This window comes from Polypterus senegalus, chromosome 3 (assembly GCF_016835505.1).
Source record: "Polypterus senegalus isolate Bchr_013 chromosome 3, ASM1683550v1, whole genome shotgun sequence".
Taxonomy (NCBI): domain Eukaryota; kingdom Metazoa; phylum Chordata; class Cladistia; order Polypteriformes; family Polypteridae; genus Polypterus; species Polypterus senegalus.
The window spans coordinates 292,814,143-292,835,970 of NC_053156.1; the positions used below are offsets into that span (position 1 = coordinate 292,814,143).

General features: G+C 39.7%; 1 protein-coding gene across 2 annotated transcripts in view; it reads left to right on the forward strand.

Moving 5' to 3' along the window:
• Nucleotides 1–21,828, forward strand: part of mut (methylmalonyl CoA mutase) — a 127,526-nt gene that overhangs the window by 64,048 nt on the left and 41,650 nt on the right. For both annotated transcript variants that reach the window (XM_039749442.1, XM_039749441.1), the window contains exons 9-10: nucleotides 742–857; nucleotides 11,648–11,779. In XM_039749442.1, the coding sequence (XP_039605376.1) occupies nucleotides 742–857; nucleotides 11,648–11,779 (248 nt within the window). The remainder of the gene's footprint in view (nucleotides 1–741; nucleotides 858–11,647; nucleotides 11,780–21,828) is intronic.

Below are 21,828 nucleotides of genomic sequence, written 5' to 3' on the forward strand. Positions count from 1 at the left end.
TGTTTGGAAAGCAACACATTGTCTTTGTGTATACCACAGTGTCAACACGGAATTTAATATAGTTTGTAATCAATTAACAGAGTCCTTCAAAATTGTTCCCATTTGACTGCACATCATTTCCCAGTCTGTCATTTGGAGACACTCATTCAGAGCCATTTCAGCCTTTACTTTCTCACTATTCTGTTGATAGCGGGTTGCTGCCTAATAACAGGCTTATAGCTAGGAATAAGATGAATCAGGATGTGGTCAGATCTGCCCAAAGGTTTGTCAATAGGTAAAAGATGTGCATCTGGAAAGTCACATTTGAAGCACAGTTGTTCATAAGATGCAAACGTCTATGTAAAGATCTCTAAGCATCTTAATGTTTAGCCTTTTCCATAGATTAAATACTGAGTAGGTCTGAAAAGATGGTGAAAGCTGATTATCGTGTTTAGCATTAACCAATTAGAGCCCTTGAAATGTGTCCTGCATTGGTTACATCTTTTAAGTAATTGGTGGATGACTGGATTACTGGTAAATTGGCGATGGTAAGAATTGATTGGTGCACTGAGCAGTAAATACAAAGGTTTACAACAGGATTTGCAAGTCAGACTAGTGTGAATTCATGAATTTCTGCCGATTTCCAAGATGTTATTGTTCATATGTTTGCTGCCCAGTAATACAAGTGAAAGTTAGGTAGTGCCATGCCACCTTCTGCTTTAGACTTTAAACAATGTTTTTTGCTTTCCTCTAAATTTTCAGGTTAGAGCAAGCAGAAACCAAAAAGCAGCAGCAGATTGCTTGAGCGCCATTACCAAGTGCGCCGAAACCGGAGAGGGCAACGTGTTGGCTTGTGCAGTGGATGCGGCTCGAGCAAGGTTAGTTAAAAAAAAAGAAAGAACTGCTTACCGAAACCTCATTATAATGGGTATATTATGACAGCAATACTGCCCTATATTACAAGCATTCAAAAATAATTCTTTTCTCCTATACACTGTGTGCACAATTATTAGGCAAGTTGTATTTTTGAGGATTAATTTTAATATGGAACAAACACAGTGCTATCAGTCAATCCAAAATGTTAATAAACCTGAAACCTGAATGTTTCACAACGGAAATGTGAGTGTGAACATCATCAGGGGAATACATATGTGCGCACAATTATTAGGCAACTATTAGTGTGCAGATTTATTATGCAACTAAAGGAAAAATGAAAATGTTCCCATCTCACTTGTTTATTTTCATCTGTTATAGTGAGAATAATAAACAAACACCTCAAAATTTACAAATAAACATCTCTGACATTTCAAAAAATCAATCAATCAATCAATGACCAATATAGCCACCCTTCTTTCCAATAACAGTCATAAGCCTTTCCATTCATGGAGTCTGTCAGTTTCTTGATCTGTTGACGATCAGCTTTTTGTGGAGCAGTGACTACAGCCTCCCAGACACTCTTCAGAGAGGTGTATTGTTTTTCTCCCCCGTAAATCTAGCGTTTAAGAAGTGCCCACAAGTTCTCGATAGGGTTTAGGTCAGATGAGGAAGGGGGGCCATGTCATTATTCCTTCATCTTTAAGGCCTTTACTGGCTGGCCACACAGTGGAGAACTTCGATGCAAGTGATGGAGCATTGGCCTGCATAACAATCATGGTCTTTGTCCTGTATCACTGTTTGAAGAAAGTGTCTTGAAAAACTGGCAGTAGGTTTGGGAGTTGATTTTGAGTTCATCTTCAATGCAAAAAGGTCCAACTAGCTCATCTTTAAAATACCAGCTCATACCAGTACCCCACCTCCACGTTGGAGTGGAGCTCTGTGCCCATTACTGATCCACAGGTCCATCCATCTGGTCCATCAAGAGTCACTCTCATCTCATCGGTCCATAAAACCTTTGAAAAAATCTGTCTTCAGATATTTCTTGGCCCAGTTTTGACGTTTAAACTTATGTTTCTTGTTCAGTGGTGGTTGGGTTTCAGCTCTCCTTACCTTGGCCATGTCTTTGAGCACTGAACACCTTGTACTTCTGGGCACTCCAGGTAGGTTGCAGCTCTGGAATATGAAAGTACTGGAGGATAATGGGTTCCTGGTAGCTTCACGTTTGATTCTTCTCAAATCTTTGGCAGCTAATTTGCGTCTTTTGTTCTCAACACGTTTCTTGCGACCCTGTTGACTATTTGCAACAAAATGTTTGATGGTTCTGTGATCACACACCAATATCTTAGCAATTCCAAAAGTGCTGCATCCCTCTGAAAGACTTTTTACAATTTTTGACTTTTCAGAGTCAGTTAAATCTCTTTTTTGGCCCATTTTGCCTGAGGAAAACTAGCTGCCTAATAATTCTGCACACCTTGATATAGGGTGTTGATCTCCTTAGGCCACACCCTCCCTCATTACACAAATACACATCACCTGACGTGCTGAAATCCAATAAGCATTCAAGTTAATACAGCTTGGAGTTGGAATATATGTATTAAAAATGATGATATGGTCAAAATACTCACTTGCCTAATAATTGTGCACACAGTGTAAATTAGATTTGAATGTGAAAAGCAATATTATAGTGGCTTTTAAATTAGAAATAGAATAGTGTAATTAACATTCAAAAAACAAATTACAGTAAAAGAGTAAATAAGCTCTCTAATATTCACAAGTATGTTAAAAAGTATATAGCATGCCCTCATACACTTGTGTCTGTTATGAACGAGGGATCCCAAGGCACATAATAACCAAACGGTCCCAAAAAGCACCTTCAAAAAATGCCCACTAGAGAGGGAAATACCACCACACCTAGGCTAGGTAACAGGACAAATGCAGGATCTTTTTGAAAATAAAAGATTTATTTTTAACAAAATGCTCAGAGGATCACAAATAGGAATTGTCTGAAAAGGCAAAGTAATTCAAGGTACACATAGTTTCCAGAAACGACATCAAAAAACAGAGCACAAGTTCAAAAATCCAGAAGTTCACAAAAAGGCACAGCAAAACACAAAAACCCACCCACTCCAGAGCTCATTCACAATGAACCACTCCTAGGTTTGCAGGGCGGAGAGCAATTCCTGGTGATGATTGGCAGGTGGAACCGCCCACAAAACACACGGTACATTATCAGGGCATTGACACAAAGAAAAAATTAAAAACAAAAAATGTAAATAATAAACACATGCAATATTACTGTAATGTAAACCAAATAATCAAAATGGCACAAAAAACAACATAAAACAAAGATAGGGTAAGGACCCTGGCTGAAACATGACAGTATGTTTGTTTATTTATAAAAAAAAAAATAATAATGAACTTTTCCATGGTGTATTCAACCAGAGTACAAAGGAATGTTTCACTGCCCCAAAAAAAAAGAGTCATAAAATGGCTACAGCCAGAATATTCTAGAGTTTTGTACACCTTGTGGCTGAACAGCAGTGAAGCCTGGGTTCAAGGATGAAATTTTGGGACACCAATTGGGTTATCCCTTTTAATTCTTTCAACAGAAAATAAACTAAACAACACGATGCCACTGTATAACAAAAAAATATGTATCATGGTATGCATAAAGTCCTGTAAATCTATGATTTTCATTTGATGATTGTCAAGGTAGTAGTAACAATAATACTAATAATACCTTTTATTTATATAGCACCTTAAGTAAATTATTGTGAAATTTAAAAGTTTCTATGAGCTAATTGCTCTTTTATTAGTATACAATATTTGATTAATAGAGAATATTATTAATGAAATTAAAATTCTACAGATCAGTCAATGGCCTGGGCTGTTTCTCTCTGACTACATCTTTTAGTGTCCTATATTACTCAAGTGTTTGTGACAGGATTTCAAAGCTTACAGGAAATGTCAGGATTCCCAGAGAGAAGTGATAAATTCACTCTCCAGGGTCCTGCCACACTGAATGAAAGTGACAGCTAGTCTAGCTTATCAGTTTTTGGCCTTTTTCTGTTTTTCTCTTAGCCATTTATTAACATCTCGACAGGGTCCATAGATTCCCTTTGGTGACTGGAGGACAATTTTAACAGGTTGTGTGAAGTGTTTACAGCAAGTAAAAAAAAATGAACAAACAACCAGAAGGATTTGACATAAGGCAGCATGTTGAAAGTGAGAATGCTGACAGTTTTGTGCTCTTAGTGTGATTTCCTCTCTTTATTTTGTAACCTTTTAAAAACAGTTCCACTTGAGAAGTTGCAGTGAGCCTCATGTCCTAGACTGACTCTCACTGGTATTAATTTCTGATTTCCTGGGAGGTTTCAGGCTTAAAGCGTATCCTAAATGTTCCACTAATCACAGCACTTTACCCCATACAAACCTGTCAGACATCCTAGAGCTTTCTTACAAAACTCTTGAACTTTTTTTTACTTTTGTGTATCCTGCTAATGATTAGTGTTTTTCCTTTCTTTGTTTATGCATTTCTAGTATTTTATTTAGACATATTATCCATCTATTAAGTTGACTGAATTGAGGGTTTGGATAGGATTTACAGCCGGATACCTTTCCAGACACTATACCTCTCTATTTATCCGGGTTTGGGACCAGTACCAGGTTGGGCTGGTTTGCCCCCCTGGTGGGTCGAAATTGTACCCACTTCTAAGGAGAAGCGTGATGTTCAGGATTGTAGAACCTTTGGGGGAATATAGCTGATGTCACATATAATGAAAATTTGGGAAAGCTTTACAGAGAGATGGCTTAGGGAAGAGACCACTCTGGGGTTTATACCAGGGACAGGAACAACTGATGCAGTCTTTGGATTGAAACAGATCATAGAGAAGCATCGAAAACAACAGAAAGGTTTGTATATGGTGTTTATCTATCTGGAGAAGGTGAGACGTCAATAGACCTTGGTGGTGCATGAGAGATAAAGGTGGCTCAGAGAAGTATATGAGGATCCTGAGGGAGCAGTGTTGGGGTAAGAGACAAGATTTCAGTGTGATTAGGGCTGCACCAGGGATCATGTTGAAGTCCTGACCACGTTGATCAGGACATGAATGTGTTGAGTCGTGGGTTAAAATCCACCTGGTGCAGGTTTTTGCTGATAACACTGTGTTGTGTAGCACCAGAAAAGAGGACGTTGAGAGGAATTTGGAAGAATGGAGAAGGGCTTTGGAACACGAAGGTTTGAAGATAAATAAGAAGAAGACAAAATGTGTGAGGTTTAATGATGATCAGGATTCAGAGGTTAGCCTGCAGGGGGAGCTTTGAAAAGAGTGGATAAATTAAAATATCTAGGGTCAGTGGTAGCACATGTAAAATTGCATACAGAAATAACCCATAGAGAGTAATGTGGTTGGGACAATTGGAAGAGTATTGTGGGATTGAAAAATTAAGGTGAAGGTTAAAAGCAAGACAATGGTAAGACCAGTGATGATGTATGTGTGGAGCTGAGACAAGGGCAGTAAAGGGGGTGCAGGAGAAGAAGTTAGATATGGCAGAATTGAGAATGTTGAGATGGTTATGTGGAGTTACAAAAAAGGACAGAATAAAAAATGAGACAAATACAGGAAAGCAGGTTGAGGAGGTATGGACGTGTGATGAGAGACAATGAATATGTGGGCAAAAGAGTGATGGGAATTGAAGAACAAGAGAACGAAAAAGTGAAGGAATCAAAAGTGGAGGTAGATGGATAAAGTAAAAGAAGATGTGAAGGAAAAGGGCCCGACTGGTGGTGAGGTACAGGACCAAGCTGTTTGGAGAAGGTTGATCAAGTATATCAACAACACATAGAAGTGGGAACACATGAAGAAGAAGAAGAAGAAGCATCTGTTAGTGTTTTTTATTATGATATTTGGAAATTATGTATTTTTCATACAGTTGCTAATGCAGCTTCTAGTTAATTAGACGTGGAGTATAGGGTTTTTAACACAAGGAGATCATGAGTTTAAGGTGTGCTTTGTTTTATCTTACATCATTGAAAAGTTCCTAATTGGTTTACATTTTATCATGATGAACACCACCATTTTAGGTTATTGTTTTGGCCAGCTTCATTGATAGCCTTCCCAGCATTCCCCAGAGTGTGCTCATTTGTGACATCATTTAGGCAATGGGTTAAAGGTCATCCTTTAACAGTTTCAAGGGAATCCGAGCTTCTCTACTAATTAACAAGAGACAGAAGTAGGAAACTTGAAATATGACCTGGAAGATGCATATTCAAAGAACGGGCCAAAGTCAAAACTGGGAGTCAGATCTTTCATCAAGGCTGATAGCACAATCAAAAATCAGTGTTGCAAAAGATTAGTTAGCCAGACAGTCAAGAAAGTAAACTTTTTAAATCACAATCATGGAGTAATCAGTCAAGCTCGGATACCCCAAAACTACCGAGGATGGCCTGTAATCCATCACCTACCATCACATTACTTTACAAACAAACACACTTTAAATTGTCCTGTGCGGCAGGTTGACACTATTCACATCCCATTATCTAAGATTACTGACATAATACTCTAACTTCTGTCTGTGATTATTTTTCTTTAGGGTTACCTCCTACAAAAAATGTCAGCTTCATCTTTTGACTTTAATTTTGGATTTGGATTTGGCCTTGACAATTGTACAGGTTGACTTTCTGGTTTTGATCTTGTCCTGTTTATACTGACATGTTTTCTTCAGGTTCCTTCCCATTTAGAAACCTGCCATTTCCTTCTACAGCAGTTTAGTCTTGGACACCACTAGTCTGCTGCAGCATACAAATCACACTGGTTTAACACAATGTAACTTTTTTGCCATATGAATAAATATGGGTGAATCTTAGTGTTTTCTTGCTGAATTTAATTATCTAATCAGATTTTCTCTCTTAAAAAAAATGAAAAATTTAGAATAAACATATTTACACAAGCAGGACAGTGGTACAGTGGTAGTGCTGCTGACTCACAATAAGAGGACCAGGGTTCATGTCCAGGTTCCTCCCCATATGGAGTTTCCATGTTCTCCCTATGTCTGCATAGGTTTCCTCAGGGTTCTCCAGTTTACTCCCACCGTCTGTAGACATACAAGTTAGAGGTGGATTGGCATTGCTAAAATGACCCTAGAGTGTGTATGGTGTGTTTGAGTGCATTCACCCTGACACAGACCAGCGCTCTGTCCAGGAGTTCTTCCAGCCTTGCACCATGCACTAGCTTGAATTGGCTCCACCTGGCACGACCCTACCCAGGATTACATGGATTAGAAAATGATGACCAATATTTACTCTGTATATACATTTTGGGAGAACATCACCTAGAAGGTAGAAGCATGCAATTTTTTGTTCTACTTGGCCCTAAGGGTCCATCAGCAGTCGGCAAACACACCGAGATTACACTTGCCTTGGTATTGCTTTTTTATTTCAGAAATGGTCTTAATGAGACTTTTCCTTGGAAATGTTGAAGTGTTGGCAATGAGCATGGTGAACAAAGTCTAGAAAGTTCTAAAATATTCATAAACAACAACAAAAAATTTTAATCATGATTTTAACTTAAAAAATAACATACACCTTAAAAAGGATTTACAGTGCCCTTCGTGATGTTTGGGACAGAGACACATTTTATTCTTTTATTTCTCCATCTGCTCCACAGTTTAAAATTACAAATCAGACCATTCAGACTTGAATAAAGTGCACATTGCAGACTTTAAGGGGAGTTGTGCACATTTCAGTCACACAACACTTTTTTCTACATGGTTCCCCCATTTCAGGGCACCTTAATGTTTAGGCCACAACAATGGCAGGTCTATTAAAGCAGTCATATTTAAGACTTTGTCTCATATCCCTTGCATGCAATGACTGCTTGAAGCCTGCGATTCGTAGACATCATCAGGTGCTGAGGGTCTTCTCAGGCGATGCTCTGCAAAGTCTCTAATGCAGCCATCTTCAGCTCCTGCTTGTTTGGGTGGCTTGTCCCCGTAAGTTTATCCTTCAGAATATGGAAGGCCTGCTGAATTGGATATAAATCACATGACTGGCTTGGCATTCAATAATGTTTCATTTTTTAGCTTTGATAAACTCCTTTGTGGCTGTAGCAGTGTGTTTGGATTATCATGTTGTTGTAGGATGAAGAGCCGTCCACTGAGTTTGGAGACATTTACTGGAATCTGAGCAGGTCAGATATTTCAACAGACCTCAGAATTCATTATGCCATTGCCGTCAGCAGTTCCATCATCAATGAAGAGAAGAGTGCCTGGACCTGTGGCAACCATACATGCCCAAGCCATAACACCCACAGCACCATGTTTAACAGATGAGGTGGTCTGCTTTGGATCTTTGGCAGTTCCTCTTCACCTCCACACTTTGCTCTTGTCATTACCCCGATGCTGGTTCATCTTTGTCTCGTTTGTTTACAAGAACTTTTTCTAGGAATTCGGCAGGCTTTTTGAAGTCCTCTTTTGGCAAACTGGCATCTGTAATGTGGCTAATAGTGGTTTGCATCTTGTAGTGTGGCCACTGTGTTTCTGTTCACGAAGTCTTCTACAGATAGTGGTCTCTGACAAATACACACATCTGCCTGGTGATCTGTTGGGCATGCATGTGGGGCTTTTTCTTGACCATAGTGAGGACTGTCCTGTCATCAGCAGTGGAGGTCTTCCTTGGCTTACCTGTCTGTTTGCGATTACTGAGCTCACCAGTGTGTTCTTTCTTTTTCATGATATTCCAGATAGTTGATTATGTCATCCTAAGGCCTTACTGACGTCTCCAAAGGTTTGATTCTTGTTTTTCAGCCTCATAATGGCTTCTTTAACTTCCATTGGCACAGCTCTTATCATAATGAATAATGGCAGCTACAGACTCCAAAGGATATAGGCAAGCTGAGGTATCTTATGAAGCCATGAAACCCACCCAAGGAATCATAAACACCTGTGACGCCAATTGTCCAAACATTATGGTACCCTAAAATGGGGCAACCATATGGCACTTTTCCACTGCATAGTACGGCACAGCACGGTTCAGTACAGCTCACCTTGGTTCGGCTCAGTTCGGCTCGGTTTGTGTTTCGACTGCAGTTTAGTACCGCTTTAGAGTGGGTGGGATTATTCACGTGTCGTTATAGTTGCGCCGCCTCTACTGCCGTAACATCATCGTAAACGCGCCACAAGCGACCTCCTGAAAAACTTTTTCATTCCGCGTCGCCCCATCCAACTCTCGCTGGATCCGCTCCTCGGCTACCAACGAGAGGAACGTCTGTACTTCCTCAATAGACCACGAAACAGCCATTTTTGGTTAAAACAAAATGGTGCGTCCGAACCTTCGCTGGCTTTGCTAAAAATCTAGCGGGTCTGTTGTGTCTCGTGTCGCAAGTTCAGTGACGCAGTAATGACGACTTTCTCCGGCCAATCAGTGACCAGCAGAGTTTACACGTCACGTTTTGGTAACGGTTCGGCGCGCTTGGAACCTTGGCTGAGGTGGTACTAAAAAAAGGACCAGGTACCAGGTACTGTTCCCAGTGGAAAACCCCCCAAAAGTGAGCTGAATTGAACCGTGTCGTGCTGTACTATGCAGTGGAAAAACTCCAATATAGAAAAAGCACTGTAATTTCTACATGGTGTGACCAAAATGTATTTAAATCCCCTTTGAAAGTCTGTAATGTGCATTTTAATACGTCTGAATTATCAGATTTGGAATTCTGCAGTGTGGCGTAACCATTAAGGAACTGGATTTCATACCATGAGGTTGTGGGTTCATATACTGACTATTGACACTGTATGATGATAAGCAAGTCATTTGACCTGCCTGTGATCCAATTGGAAAAAAAAATGTACCCATTTATATCCTAACTGTTATAAGTTGCCTTGAATAAAGGCATCAGCCAAATAAGTAAATGTACTGTAAATGACCTCATGTTGAACAAGGACAAATAAGACTCCAAAGGGTAGAAGCAAGCCAAGGTATCTTATGAAGTTATACATCTGAGGAATCACAAACACCTGTGATGCCAATTGACCCAAACATTAGGATGCCCTGAAATGGGGGGACGGTGCAGAAAAAGTGTTGTGTGACTAAATGTATGCAAATTCCCTTAAGTGAAAGTCTGCAAAGTGCACTTTAATCAGGTCTGAATTGTTTGGTTTATAATTTTAAACTGTGGAGCAGAGGGGGTTATCAAGAAGAAATGCATCTTTGTCTCAAACATTATGGAGGGCACTGTATATACTAAGCATACTGTGTGAAAAGAGACAAAATCTTTATTCACGTCTTTAAAATATTGTTTTATTTGAAAGCCATGCGCAGACACCATAGCTGGGCTTAAAATTGAATTATTGAGGTAGTGTCAGTAACCACTGCACCACCCTACCCTCAGATCAAAGAGCTTCATTTAAAAAGCATTGAGACAGAAGGCATCCTTCAGGAACTTGATAAAAAACATTTCAAACAGTCAGCTTACTTCAGTATGTTCAATATTTCCTTTTATTACAGTTTTGTTTTTATTTATGTGTTCCTGTGTGGAGTGCAACATTAAATATTTCCCGGTTTACCTCAACTCTTCATTCTGGATGCATTGTACCCCAAGGGACCACAGGGCCAAGCTGGTGATGAGACTAGAAATCGCACATTGCTTGAAAACAAGCTACATCCCCTCCAGTCACAAAGAAGACAATCAGTATGCATCTGATGCGGGTGATAGCTTATTTAATTTCTCCTTTCATTCATCCATTCATTATTATTTCTAAAGCAGCTTTGACGTGTAAGCCACTCAAACTGTCAGATCTGATCACTTCTACATTTAAAAAGTTTTGCCTAAAGTGGTGACTGTATGAAGAGATAATTTAAAGTCAAGGATCTGTGAACTGACGTCACTAATGTGAAATTACTTTGGTCTGCATTTATAAGATACAGTAGTGCTTGAAAGCTTGTGAACCCCTGTCTTCATTTCTTTTATGTGTTACTCCACCTGCACTATTTTCTTTAACTGCAACAATTGGTGAAAGTTAGGAACCAACCCTGAAAACAATGCCAGTGAAGATGTCCTTTTTTTAAATAAGTTATTCTGGAATTACTCCCCTACAGTACATTCATTTTGAGAAAAAGAGATATTTTCATTGGGGATTTTTTATTTAAAAGTTTACAAGACTGTTCTTTATAAAGTGAAATTTTTATCATCTGAAGTAACTTCAGAACAGGAAGTCCATCTGAAGCTAAACATGTTCATGCCTGGCCAGTACTTGCATGAGAGACCAACCAGAAAAAGGCTGGGTTGCTGCTGGAAGAGGTGATGGCGAGAGTATTCTGTGTGTGGATCCCAGTGCCCCAGTATAGTGACAGGAACACTGTGCTGTAAATATGATGCTGTCATTTGGATGAGACATTAAACTGAGGTCTTGACTCTGTGTAGTCATTAAAGTTCCCTGAATATTCCTGGTAAAGAGTAGAGTGTATTACGATGTCCTGACTAAATTTCCCACCATGACTTATTCACTCTGGCCCCCTAATCATCACCTGTTTCTAATTGGCTATCTATCTCACTACCCATCACCACCTAACAGCTAATGTGTGTTGAACATTCTAGTGCAAGATGGATGCTGCACATTAGTGGTGGCTGAAGTGTAAAGCCTTTGAGTAGTGAGAAAGCTACATAAATATAAAGAATTATTTTTGTTTGGTTATGTGAGTTATGTCTGGCCTTCATCAAGAGTGCAGAAATGGAGCACCTGAATGAAACGAACAACTCCTCCACTGGATGATGGAAGTCTTTTACTTTTTTCCCTGTTTTAGGTGCACAGTGGGAGAAATCACTGATGCAATGAAGAAGGTGTTTGGAGAGCACAAAGCCAGTACTCGAATGGTTAGTGGAGCCTACATTAATGAATTTGGGGAAAGTCAGGAAATCGCAGAAGCCCAGAGGAGGTAAGAGTACTTTTCATGACCTAGAAGAATGTTAGACTTGGCAGATAATTTACCCACAAGGCCTATCAAGGCTTTGATGATTCTCATTTTTTACGTTGGGGCTTTTTTTAACTGTTAATTGATTATTTTAACATGTATAAAGCTATCCATTATTTTTCTTGAACCTGCAAATTTTAATATATGGTACAGTCTACCACAAATATGACACAAACAAGGGAAAAACTGTAACCTTCAGGGTGATATTGCTTTAAATTATATAGCTTTTGAGTGTTAATTATTAAATAACCCAGTGCTTTAAAGAAAATGAAGTTCAAGGTGCGCAAAAGCTACTCAGTTAAATGAACACTTTTATTAGGGCTGTGTCAACCTCCTTGGCGTTTACCGCAAATGTCTCTTGGGTTTAGAATTATAAGTAAATGTGGTTAAGCCTGAGTGTCTCTCGGGAAATTGCATGTACAGTGTTAAGTCCAAACTGTACTTTGGACAGTGTTCTGCTGCCATTTACCTGATAAAATAACATCATGCTCCAAAAAAATCATGAATATTTTTATGTTTTGCCACACTATGGTAACTCCTCAGTAACATACTATAAGTGAGACAAAGCCTTCAACCAAAACACAGAACGGTACGTAAATGAAAAAATATAAAGCCAGGATTTAAACAAACTAAAACTAAACCATTAGTTGTATCAAGCGATAGTGATGATGATATGAATTGCTCATCGAACATTGACAGAAATAGTGAAACTGATGCACAGAGAACTATATGACTGAACCGCCTTAATATCTCCAGTAAATTCAGTCGCATGAAGTTTTAGTGTAGCAAAAGGTAAAATGATTGTGATAAAATGGTAGGACAAGAAAGATGTTAACTGCCGAAGCACTGTTTACAATATACCTGTCAATGTTTGTGTTGAGGCTGTGACCGTCTGAGTTAGCTCCATGCTCCCTGGTTGCTTCCGAGAGCCCTTTGAACCTGAAACCATTGTTAATGGCATGTACTTAAAAACAACCAAAAGTGTCCACACTGCAGTGCAAAAAAAAAAAAAAAAAGATATTCAATAACTAAATAATCCATAAAATCTAAGTGAAACTAAACTAAAATCCAATAAATTATCAAACAATAAATATCTATTACAGTAAGGCTAAAACCCTAGTCAGAATTCTTCTTTCAAAACAGTCATGAGCCCCAAGGCCTCTTTCTAAAATCTGACATCTCCTCAGCTCATCCCAGCAAGACCTTGCAGCATGAGGAAACAACCGCCAACAGGTGCAGTCATCCAATTAATCCCGGATTCAGGATCCTACCTTCAGTCCGTCGGCATCCATCGGACTCCCCGCCGGATCCCACTCATGTCTCAGCCAGTCCATGGGTGTTAAGAGGGGGACGCAGTACAGTGGGGCTGCTCCTACTTCCCTACGTTACTCTAAGGAGCTCCCAATCTCCAGCCCCACACTTGAGTGCAGGCCTGCCGCTCGCTTCATAGGGTATACGCCATACAACCTGCCTCCACTCTTTACCACATGGGCACTCCTGATCCTGCCTCTTACTTCTCTTGTGACCACCACTCCCTCCTCTTTGTTTCTTTTTGTCGTTTTTTCTTTTGTTCTCAGATCTGCTATCTTGTTTGATCCTTGATCTTCTCTCTTTAATCTCCTCTACCTGCCATAGAAGCTCACTATATAGCCCTGATTGGGTGAAGGTGCTATCACCCCAGCTACTTGGATGTGTGACTGAAGCACTTGACTGACCAGCTCACATTTTCAAATGAATGTGCGATCAGGCAAGCGCCCCAATCAACTTCAGAGTGGCACATGCACCCGTACCTGCTGGGATCCTGCACGCTCCAGGACTCACAATTATTTATTAAATATTGCGCTTCACCACAGACCTCCGTGGAATGTGGAGGTTGCTAAGCCTTGTGCTGTGGTAGCCTACAATAATACGATACACATGTCCACCATTCGGATCAGATACTGACATCCTACTCTCTCATGTGGAAGCAACATATTATAAGAAAATTATTATAAGAAACTGCAAAGAGACACACTTCTACTGTCTTGCTTGCAACGTCGGGATGTGTATTGATGTCTCAATACACGTCACATGAAAAACTTGTTTTTAAATCTGAATCAGTACAGCAGTGGGCACTGGACAGACCTTTCCTATCGTATTCATTTTGACATTTTCATATTTACATGTCTCTAATACAGGTAATAACATTTTTCCTGTTGATAGAAGTTCGTTTTTTGGCTTATTTTTCTGGGGCTAAATGCTAAGGAAGTAAATAGCGAGAAGACAAGCATCAAATAATCACAGGTATCATGCAAGTGTATGTGAGGCAAAAGGCATGTTAGAACTACATAAATAATGCCTTGTTTTGTTTTTCATTTTTCCTGTTATGGCTGTTAAGTCATTTCTTTTTTATGAGCCCTACCAATTGAGACATTTGGTCACTATAGTGACGTGTGCCTCTGGACACATGGTGGATGTGCTGCACTATACATAAGTAATTCTCAACTTTTTTTGCCTTGGGACCCACTTTTATCTATTTTTGTTTATTAGCAGTAATGGTTAGTTAATTAATTAATTAATTAATTAATTGTCATTAGTACAGTGGAACCTTGGGTCACGAACGTCTCTGAACACGTACAAATCGGGTTACAACCAACAAGTTCGCCAGTGGGCCCCTAAAGTTGTTAAGTTAAAGTGAGGTTTTAGTAATTAAGTTTGCTCATATTATAGATTTGGTTATTGTGTTTTCTTTAACAGTGGGATGTTTTAAGTGCTGGTAAAAGCAAAGAGTTAAAAGTACTGTAAGAGCCATTTTCCTAGTTCTATAAAACGTATGAATATTTACTAGATGATAATGCATAACATATGGGAGGTTCCTAAAACCCCCGTAAATAGAATTGAGTTGGTATTTTCCTGTCATTTCTTAACAGTTTTTGAGTAAACAATGTTCTCTAGTAAGTGTTTAGCCTTGCCTTGTGTAAGGTACAGAGGCATACGGTTTTTTAACCGTGTCCTTGAAATAATTCTTTTTCGTGCTCGCGTTCGTGCTTGCACGTCACTGAGCATGGCGCATAGTGCCAACGGCCTAAGGGTCTTTTGAGTGTGAAGTAACTCGTAAATTAAAAGATCTAAGTTTTGAACCGTATGTTTAAAGCATACAGAAGAAGAAAAAAATAACCTTTAAGTACAGAAGTAACCAAAGCTTCATAAGAAAAACAAAGTTTATAGAAGATACATTTTTCCCTTTTTTTGCCTTTATTCTTTGTGTGTAACTATTTTTCTTTTTATTCTTGTATGGATTATTTGCCTTTAACTTTCACTAAATATTTTTAAAAACGAACTTTTGGACTGAGAGATTTCTTTGACACGCGTCTTACCCGTGCCTGACTTCACCTTATGCACAAGTACATTTGTACGGTTTAAGTACACTGCCTGAACCTATAGGTTTTTGTTTTTAAAGGGTAAATTTACTGCAATTTGTATGAGTTTTCTAATTTCTGTAATCTATGATTTGGGGGAATTTTGATTGGATTTAACTATAAATAGTTTTTTTTTTTTTTTTATATTTATTTCCAATTTAGTCAATAAATTTTGTAAAATTTTGGGAACATATTTGTTTGTGAATTGTGTTACAAGTTACTAATTGTGAAACAGCTGGCAGCTTATTACTGAGGGGTAGATATTAGTTAAGGGATTCTAATTTATTCTCTAAAAACACGTATTTAAAATTAAAGGGGTTTTCATAAATCAGGTTAGGGAAATAGAGTTTACGAACTTGTGGCGCAATCCTGTGGCTTAAGGGTAAAGAAAGCGCTACACTTACACAATGTCTTTAAATGTCAATGTACAATCTGAATGTACAGAAAGGTTTTTTGCTTGCCACATGTTTATTATTCTGTTTATTTTTAACGCATGCAATGTGCTTTCTGTATAAGCGACACACATATTTAATGGAGTCTTTTCAACTGTTTATCGTAATCAAAAGTTTGCTGTCTGACGGACCAGATTAACAAGACCATTACTTTTTGTAGTTCAAAATCACCAGCCCTTCATTGAGCACCTCCTTCATGAAGTGTTGGATTGGTTTAGAAATGTAACACTCAGCCGTTTAATCCCACCCAGTCTTGTGCGCAGTTCACCCATGGACGTCTCAACATGTATAGATTATATGTCTGGCTCAGTGAGACTAGTTTGTGTGCGACAGTGATCCAGTCTTAGCACCCTCATGGTAGGGCAAGTGACATGCTGGTGATGTTTAAAGCAAAAATCTCAACCAATACCGACAATATAAATGCTTATATTTTGTAATGATACTGTATAGGGTGCGTGGCTAAATGCTGGAGGTTGTTTGTTTTTTTTTAAACAAGTATAGACAGCAATCACAAAACCAGTGGAACAACAGTTTCCATTCATTACATGATACACGATCTAGTAGATGAAGCCAATTGTATGTCTATGCACAGAATTTCTATCCACTAGTAGAATATGTCTTTTCAAGGTTTAAGCACAAACAGTTTTTGTTTATCCACTCTTTTCACTTGTCACCTTGAAGTGACTAACATTACAAACCTGGAGATCAACTTTTTGAGATCAACTTTTTATTAAATAAAGACGAAATGACAGGATATAAAAATAAACTGACATAACGTACAAAAGAAAACCCAAACCACCCACTCCCACCAACCTGTGCCATGGGGTGGGAAAAAAAGTTCAAGGAGTTACAAACCTTTTTGAATGTATTCCGAGTCTCTAAGCTTTGCCTCATTTGAAACATGAGTTTGTGCACAAAAGAAAATTACTTTTATTGTTGTTTTTTTCTTTTCCTTTGACAAGAGCATCAAAAAGAAAAACGAAAGCTCAAAAGGTCCTTGAAATGGAACAAGGTGTCTCTGAAAGCATTAGCAACGTGAGAATACAATATAACTAGTGGAACACACAGATGTTGCCTGCCTTCTTCTTGTTCCTGCCATTGTGGTTGTTTTTACTTTGATTTTTGATCACTTTTGTGATACACAAACACAGGGCACTGTCCCTTCCTTTATACACATATAATAAAAGTTTGATATTAGAGGATCAGAAAGTATAATAAATTTAAAAACAGAATGTTGTTGTTATGTGCACATTATTTGTAGCAGGTAAAGTAAGGAGCGTTTTCAGTTAATTAATTAACTAATTACATTTATATAGCACTTTTCTCACTACACATATAGCTTTACATAGACACCACCACCAGTGTGTAGCTCCCTGCTGTATAATGCATCAGCAGCCATTATTGCACCAGTACTCTCATCACACATTAGCAGGAAGGAAGGATTTTGATTATTAATGTACGCTTAATTACAGTAATCCCTCCTCGATCGCGGGGGTTGCGTTCCAGAACCCCCCGCAATAGGTGAAAATCCACGAAGTAGAAACCATATGTTTGTATAGTTATTTGCATATATTTTAAGCGCTTATAAACTCTCCCACACTGTTAACATTATTAGAGCCCTCTAGACATGAAATAACACCCTTTAGTCAAAAGTTTAAACTGTGCTCCATGACAAGACAGAGATGACAGTTCTTTCTCATAATTAAAAGAATGCAAACATATCTTCTCTTCAAAGGAGTGCGCGTCAGGAGCAGAGAATGTCAGAGAGAGAGAGAGAGAGATAAAAGCAAGCAATCAAAAAATCAATACTGTACGTGCTGTTGGGCTTTTAAGTATGCCGAGCACCTCAATAAAGCGGCCGTAAAGAAGGGAGCAATGTGAAGGTAGTCTTTCAGCATTTTTTAGAGCAACGTCTGTATCCTCTAGGCAAACAGCCTCTGTGCTCACACCCCCTCCGTCAGGCAGAGAGAGTGAGAGAGACAGAGAAAAGCAAACAATCAAGCACAGCTCGGGAAGCACATTGTATATCATTGAGGAGTTGTAGTTAATACGTAATACATGCTCTGATTGGGTAGCTTCTAAGCCATCCGCCAATAGCGTCCCTTGTATGAAATCAACTGGGCAAACCAACTGAGTAGGCATGTACCATAAATTAAAAGACCCATTGTCCGCAGAAATCCATGAACCAGCGAAAAATCCGTGATATATATTTAGATATGCTTACATTTTAAATCCGCGATAGAGTGAAGCCGCGACAGTCGAACAGCTATATAGCGAGGGATCACTGTACTCAGTAACATCCATCCATCCATTATCCAACCCGCATTATCCTAACTACAGGGTCACGGGGGTCTGCTGGAGCCAATTCCAGCCAACACAGGGCGCAAGGTAGGAACCCCGGGCAGGGCGACAGCCCACCGCAGGGCTCACACACACACCCACACACCAAGCACACACTAGAGACAATTTAGGATAGCCAATGCACCTAACCTCTATGTCTTTGGACTGTGGGAGGAAACCGGAGTACCCGGAGGAAACCCACATAGACACAGGGAGAACATGCAAACTCCACATCCACTGCACCACCATGCCACCTCTACTAAGTAACGATCATTGCAAAAAATAAACTAAATCTCCACAGTCATGAGCTCTCAAAATGTATTTAAAAAGCATAAATACCAAAATTTGGTATTAAAATTACAAACAAAAAAAGAGTTCCTCATTCCTGATTGTACAAACTGCCCCACTTATACACCACTGGTGAGTAGAACTTTGTAAGTTAAAATTAATTTTATAAAATGCACATTCGGAAGAAATACCCTTGCTTTTACAAAGGTAGTAAACATTTTACCTAAATCAGAGTCTCTTTTATTATTGATGTTTTGTCTGGTCTAACAAAAAATTGCCAATCCTACTCTAGTGTGCTTCAAATCAGATACTCCACCTGAAGCTAAACTTGTTCAGGCCCAGCCAGTACTTGGATGGGAGACCATCAAGAAAAAGGTTGGGTTGCTGCTGGAAGAGGTGTTGGTGAGGCAGGCAGGGGGCCCTTACCTTGTGGTCTGTTTGTGGATCCTAATGCCTCAGTGCAGTGATTGGGACACGGTGCTGCAAAAATGATGCTGTCCTTCAGATGAGACATAAAACCAAGTCAAGTTGGGAAGCATGCACTGGTACAGCCCATTTCCACACCCACTACACAATGAAACAACTCGGGATCCCGGTTGGTAACCCCCCCAGGCAGACATGCGGTCCAGTCCCACCCTTCAGAAGTGACCCTCTATATGCCACAGCCAGGTGTTACGTAGGCAACCCCTTGGCCTGGTCCAGCCACTCAGGTCCCTAACAATGAGGATCTTACGAGCAGGATCACTCTCGGGGAAACGCACCACATGGCCGTGGTGCCGTAATTGACACTCCCTCACAGTGCAGGTAATGTGCCTCATTCAGGACTCCATGAGAAACCGCTCAGTCAACACAAAGTCACACCAGTGATACCCAAGGATTTTCTGGAGAGACACAGTACTGAAGGAGTCCAGTCTTCATATCAGGTCACTGGATAGCATTCATGTCTCGTAACCATATAGCAAGACAGGAAGCACCAGGACTCTAAAGACTTGGACCTTCGTCCTTTTGCATAGATATTGGGAGCGCCACACAACCCTTTCCAGCGACCTTATTTCCTGACACTCTTTGTAGTCATTAAAAATCCCTGCTCATTCTTCATAAAGAGTAGGTTGTGTATCCCGATGTCCAGGCTAAATTGCCTGCCATGGCCTAGTCATTCTGGTCATCTCATAATTCCCCTGTCTCTAACTGGCTATCTCTCTCACTCTTTTACCATCCAATAGCTAACATGTAGTGAGTGTACTGGCACAATAATGAATGCCATTGCATCATCCAGGTGGGTGCAACACATTAGTGGTGGCTGAAGTGGTCTCCCACACACTTTGAAAAGCGCTATGTAAATATAAAGAATTATTGTTGCAATTGTTATTATTATTATTATTAAATAAATACAGATTAATTAAAATGCAAATCCAAAGCATTAAAAATAGAATTAAGAACAGCTAAGAGTGGCTGAATCCTAAAACAAACAGAACAGAAAGGGCGCTTATCACATCAGTGAGACATACAAACAAGTTCACAGCGCTCAGCAGTCCTCTTATTCAATGGTGGTCTGTATAGACTGCCCCAAGATGAACTGTAATTCCCTAATCTTCCCAGTCCCTCTCTCCAGGGTGTATCCAGTTTTTTCCTGAGCTGGCTTTGATGTCTTATCTGGACACACAGTTTATAAAGTTCTTTCCCTTCTGCAGCATCCAGGTCAAGTGTTTTAATATCCAGTTTGGCTTCCATCTTGACTTTGGAATTTTGAGTTAACTGAAAGGTATGGAAACCCAAAAAGTGACTCAGGAGTGTCCACATTAAAAAAAAAAATAGTCTTTCAGCAGTTCTTTAACCACTTTTTCTATTTTTGCAGCTGTATGCAGAGAGCACATCTTTAAGTCTACCACTACCTTTGGTGGGAGTTACCCAATCGCTCTGTGTGTCATTCAGATTCTTGATTTGCAACGTCCCAGCATTCAGCAGTTGTTTTTACATTGACATAGCGTCTGTCAAGGAGGGTAACGAAATATGGGCATTTGTAAAACCCAGTACAGTGTAAGATAGTCTTCCTCAAGGCTTGCTTTCAGCTGTTGCCAGCATCTCAAAAGACTAGAGTAATATTTTGGAAGACTGGCCAAAAGAAGAAGGGAACTGTGTGACAGTACAGGTCCTGCTCCATGCTCCCTCTTCTTGTTTTGGGAGCCTCTTGAACTCAACACTGTCGGTAATGTAACCGGATGTGCAGTGCTTTTATTAAAAATACTCAAAAAAAAAAATGTCCACAATGCTCAAAGTTAATAAATAAAAACAATCCATAAAATCATGTAAAATGGGTGGAGTTCAAAAATCCAAAAATAACCCTTTAAAATGAGGTTAAAATACTGGCTAGAACCTGTCCTTTATAAAAAACAAACCTGGGTCCCCAAAGACCAGGGTGCTCACACTAGGGCTTTCCATCCCAAGCCTCCTCAACTCCCGCTGCCTTCTTGGCCTTACGTGGCGAACCGTCCTTACTCCCGGTCACTCCAGTTCCTCAGAACTGCTCAGCTTGAGCGACTGCTTCCTACTGCACCCGCCGAGTGTCTGCCAGGGCACTTCTTCCAACTTCCTGCCTTTGCTCAAGCAAGACTGCTTTCACTTGCTCCCGCACCGGCATTTTTCTCCTGCCTTCTTCTTTCTATCTTGTTTCTCCCTTTTTGTCCTTTCCTCCTATGCCAGCCCATACTTGTATGGCTCCGTGAGTGCAGCGTCTTAAATCACACACTGCAGGAAGCCAATGAAGCAATAGAGAACGATCGCAACTTGACGTGCAGGTGCATCTCGCCCCAACTACCTCATTAACTCCCCATGGTTGCGCAGGCCCTCCCACAGAGACTGACATGGGTAATGGATTATTTAAAAAAATTCTTTCAGAGCTGCGGACCCGCTATATCACAAACTGTCCATCAAAAACAGGGTCTGGTCCAGCTGTAAAGCTTCCATTTGATGGTGATGAAGTAAGCTGCAAGCAAATAGATAGAGGGGAGCTATTTCAACCACCACCAATGTGTAGTACTCACCTGGATAATGTGACAACAGATTATTGCATCAGTATGCTCACCATCCATGAGCTATTAGGTGGTTGGGAAGGAAGGAAGGAACAAGAAGCCTAATTTTCTTTCTTTGTATCCATGATAAAATGCCAGGGTTAGGAAAAAGCAAAATAATAAGTTTAGAGTTTACCCCCTAGTCCTAACAGTTTGTCTAATAATGGATGCGGCTGGATAGTGTTAAATGCACTGTTAAAATCTATAAACACAATCTTAATGAAGCTTTAGCTTTGTTCCAAATGTTCAAGGGCATTGTTTAGCACAAACAACAGCGCATTATCCACCTCCCTTCCTGCACTAAAGGCAAACTGGTACAGATCAAGATGGGAGATAACCTCTGAAAGTAGGTGCTTTATAACAAATCGCATCACTTTGCCACAAGACCACACCATGTCCAATATGACACATTAGGAATCATATGGTCTTTGCAAAAATACTAAACTAGTTGTAATAAAAAATTAAAG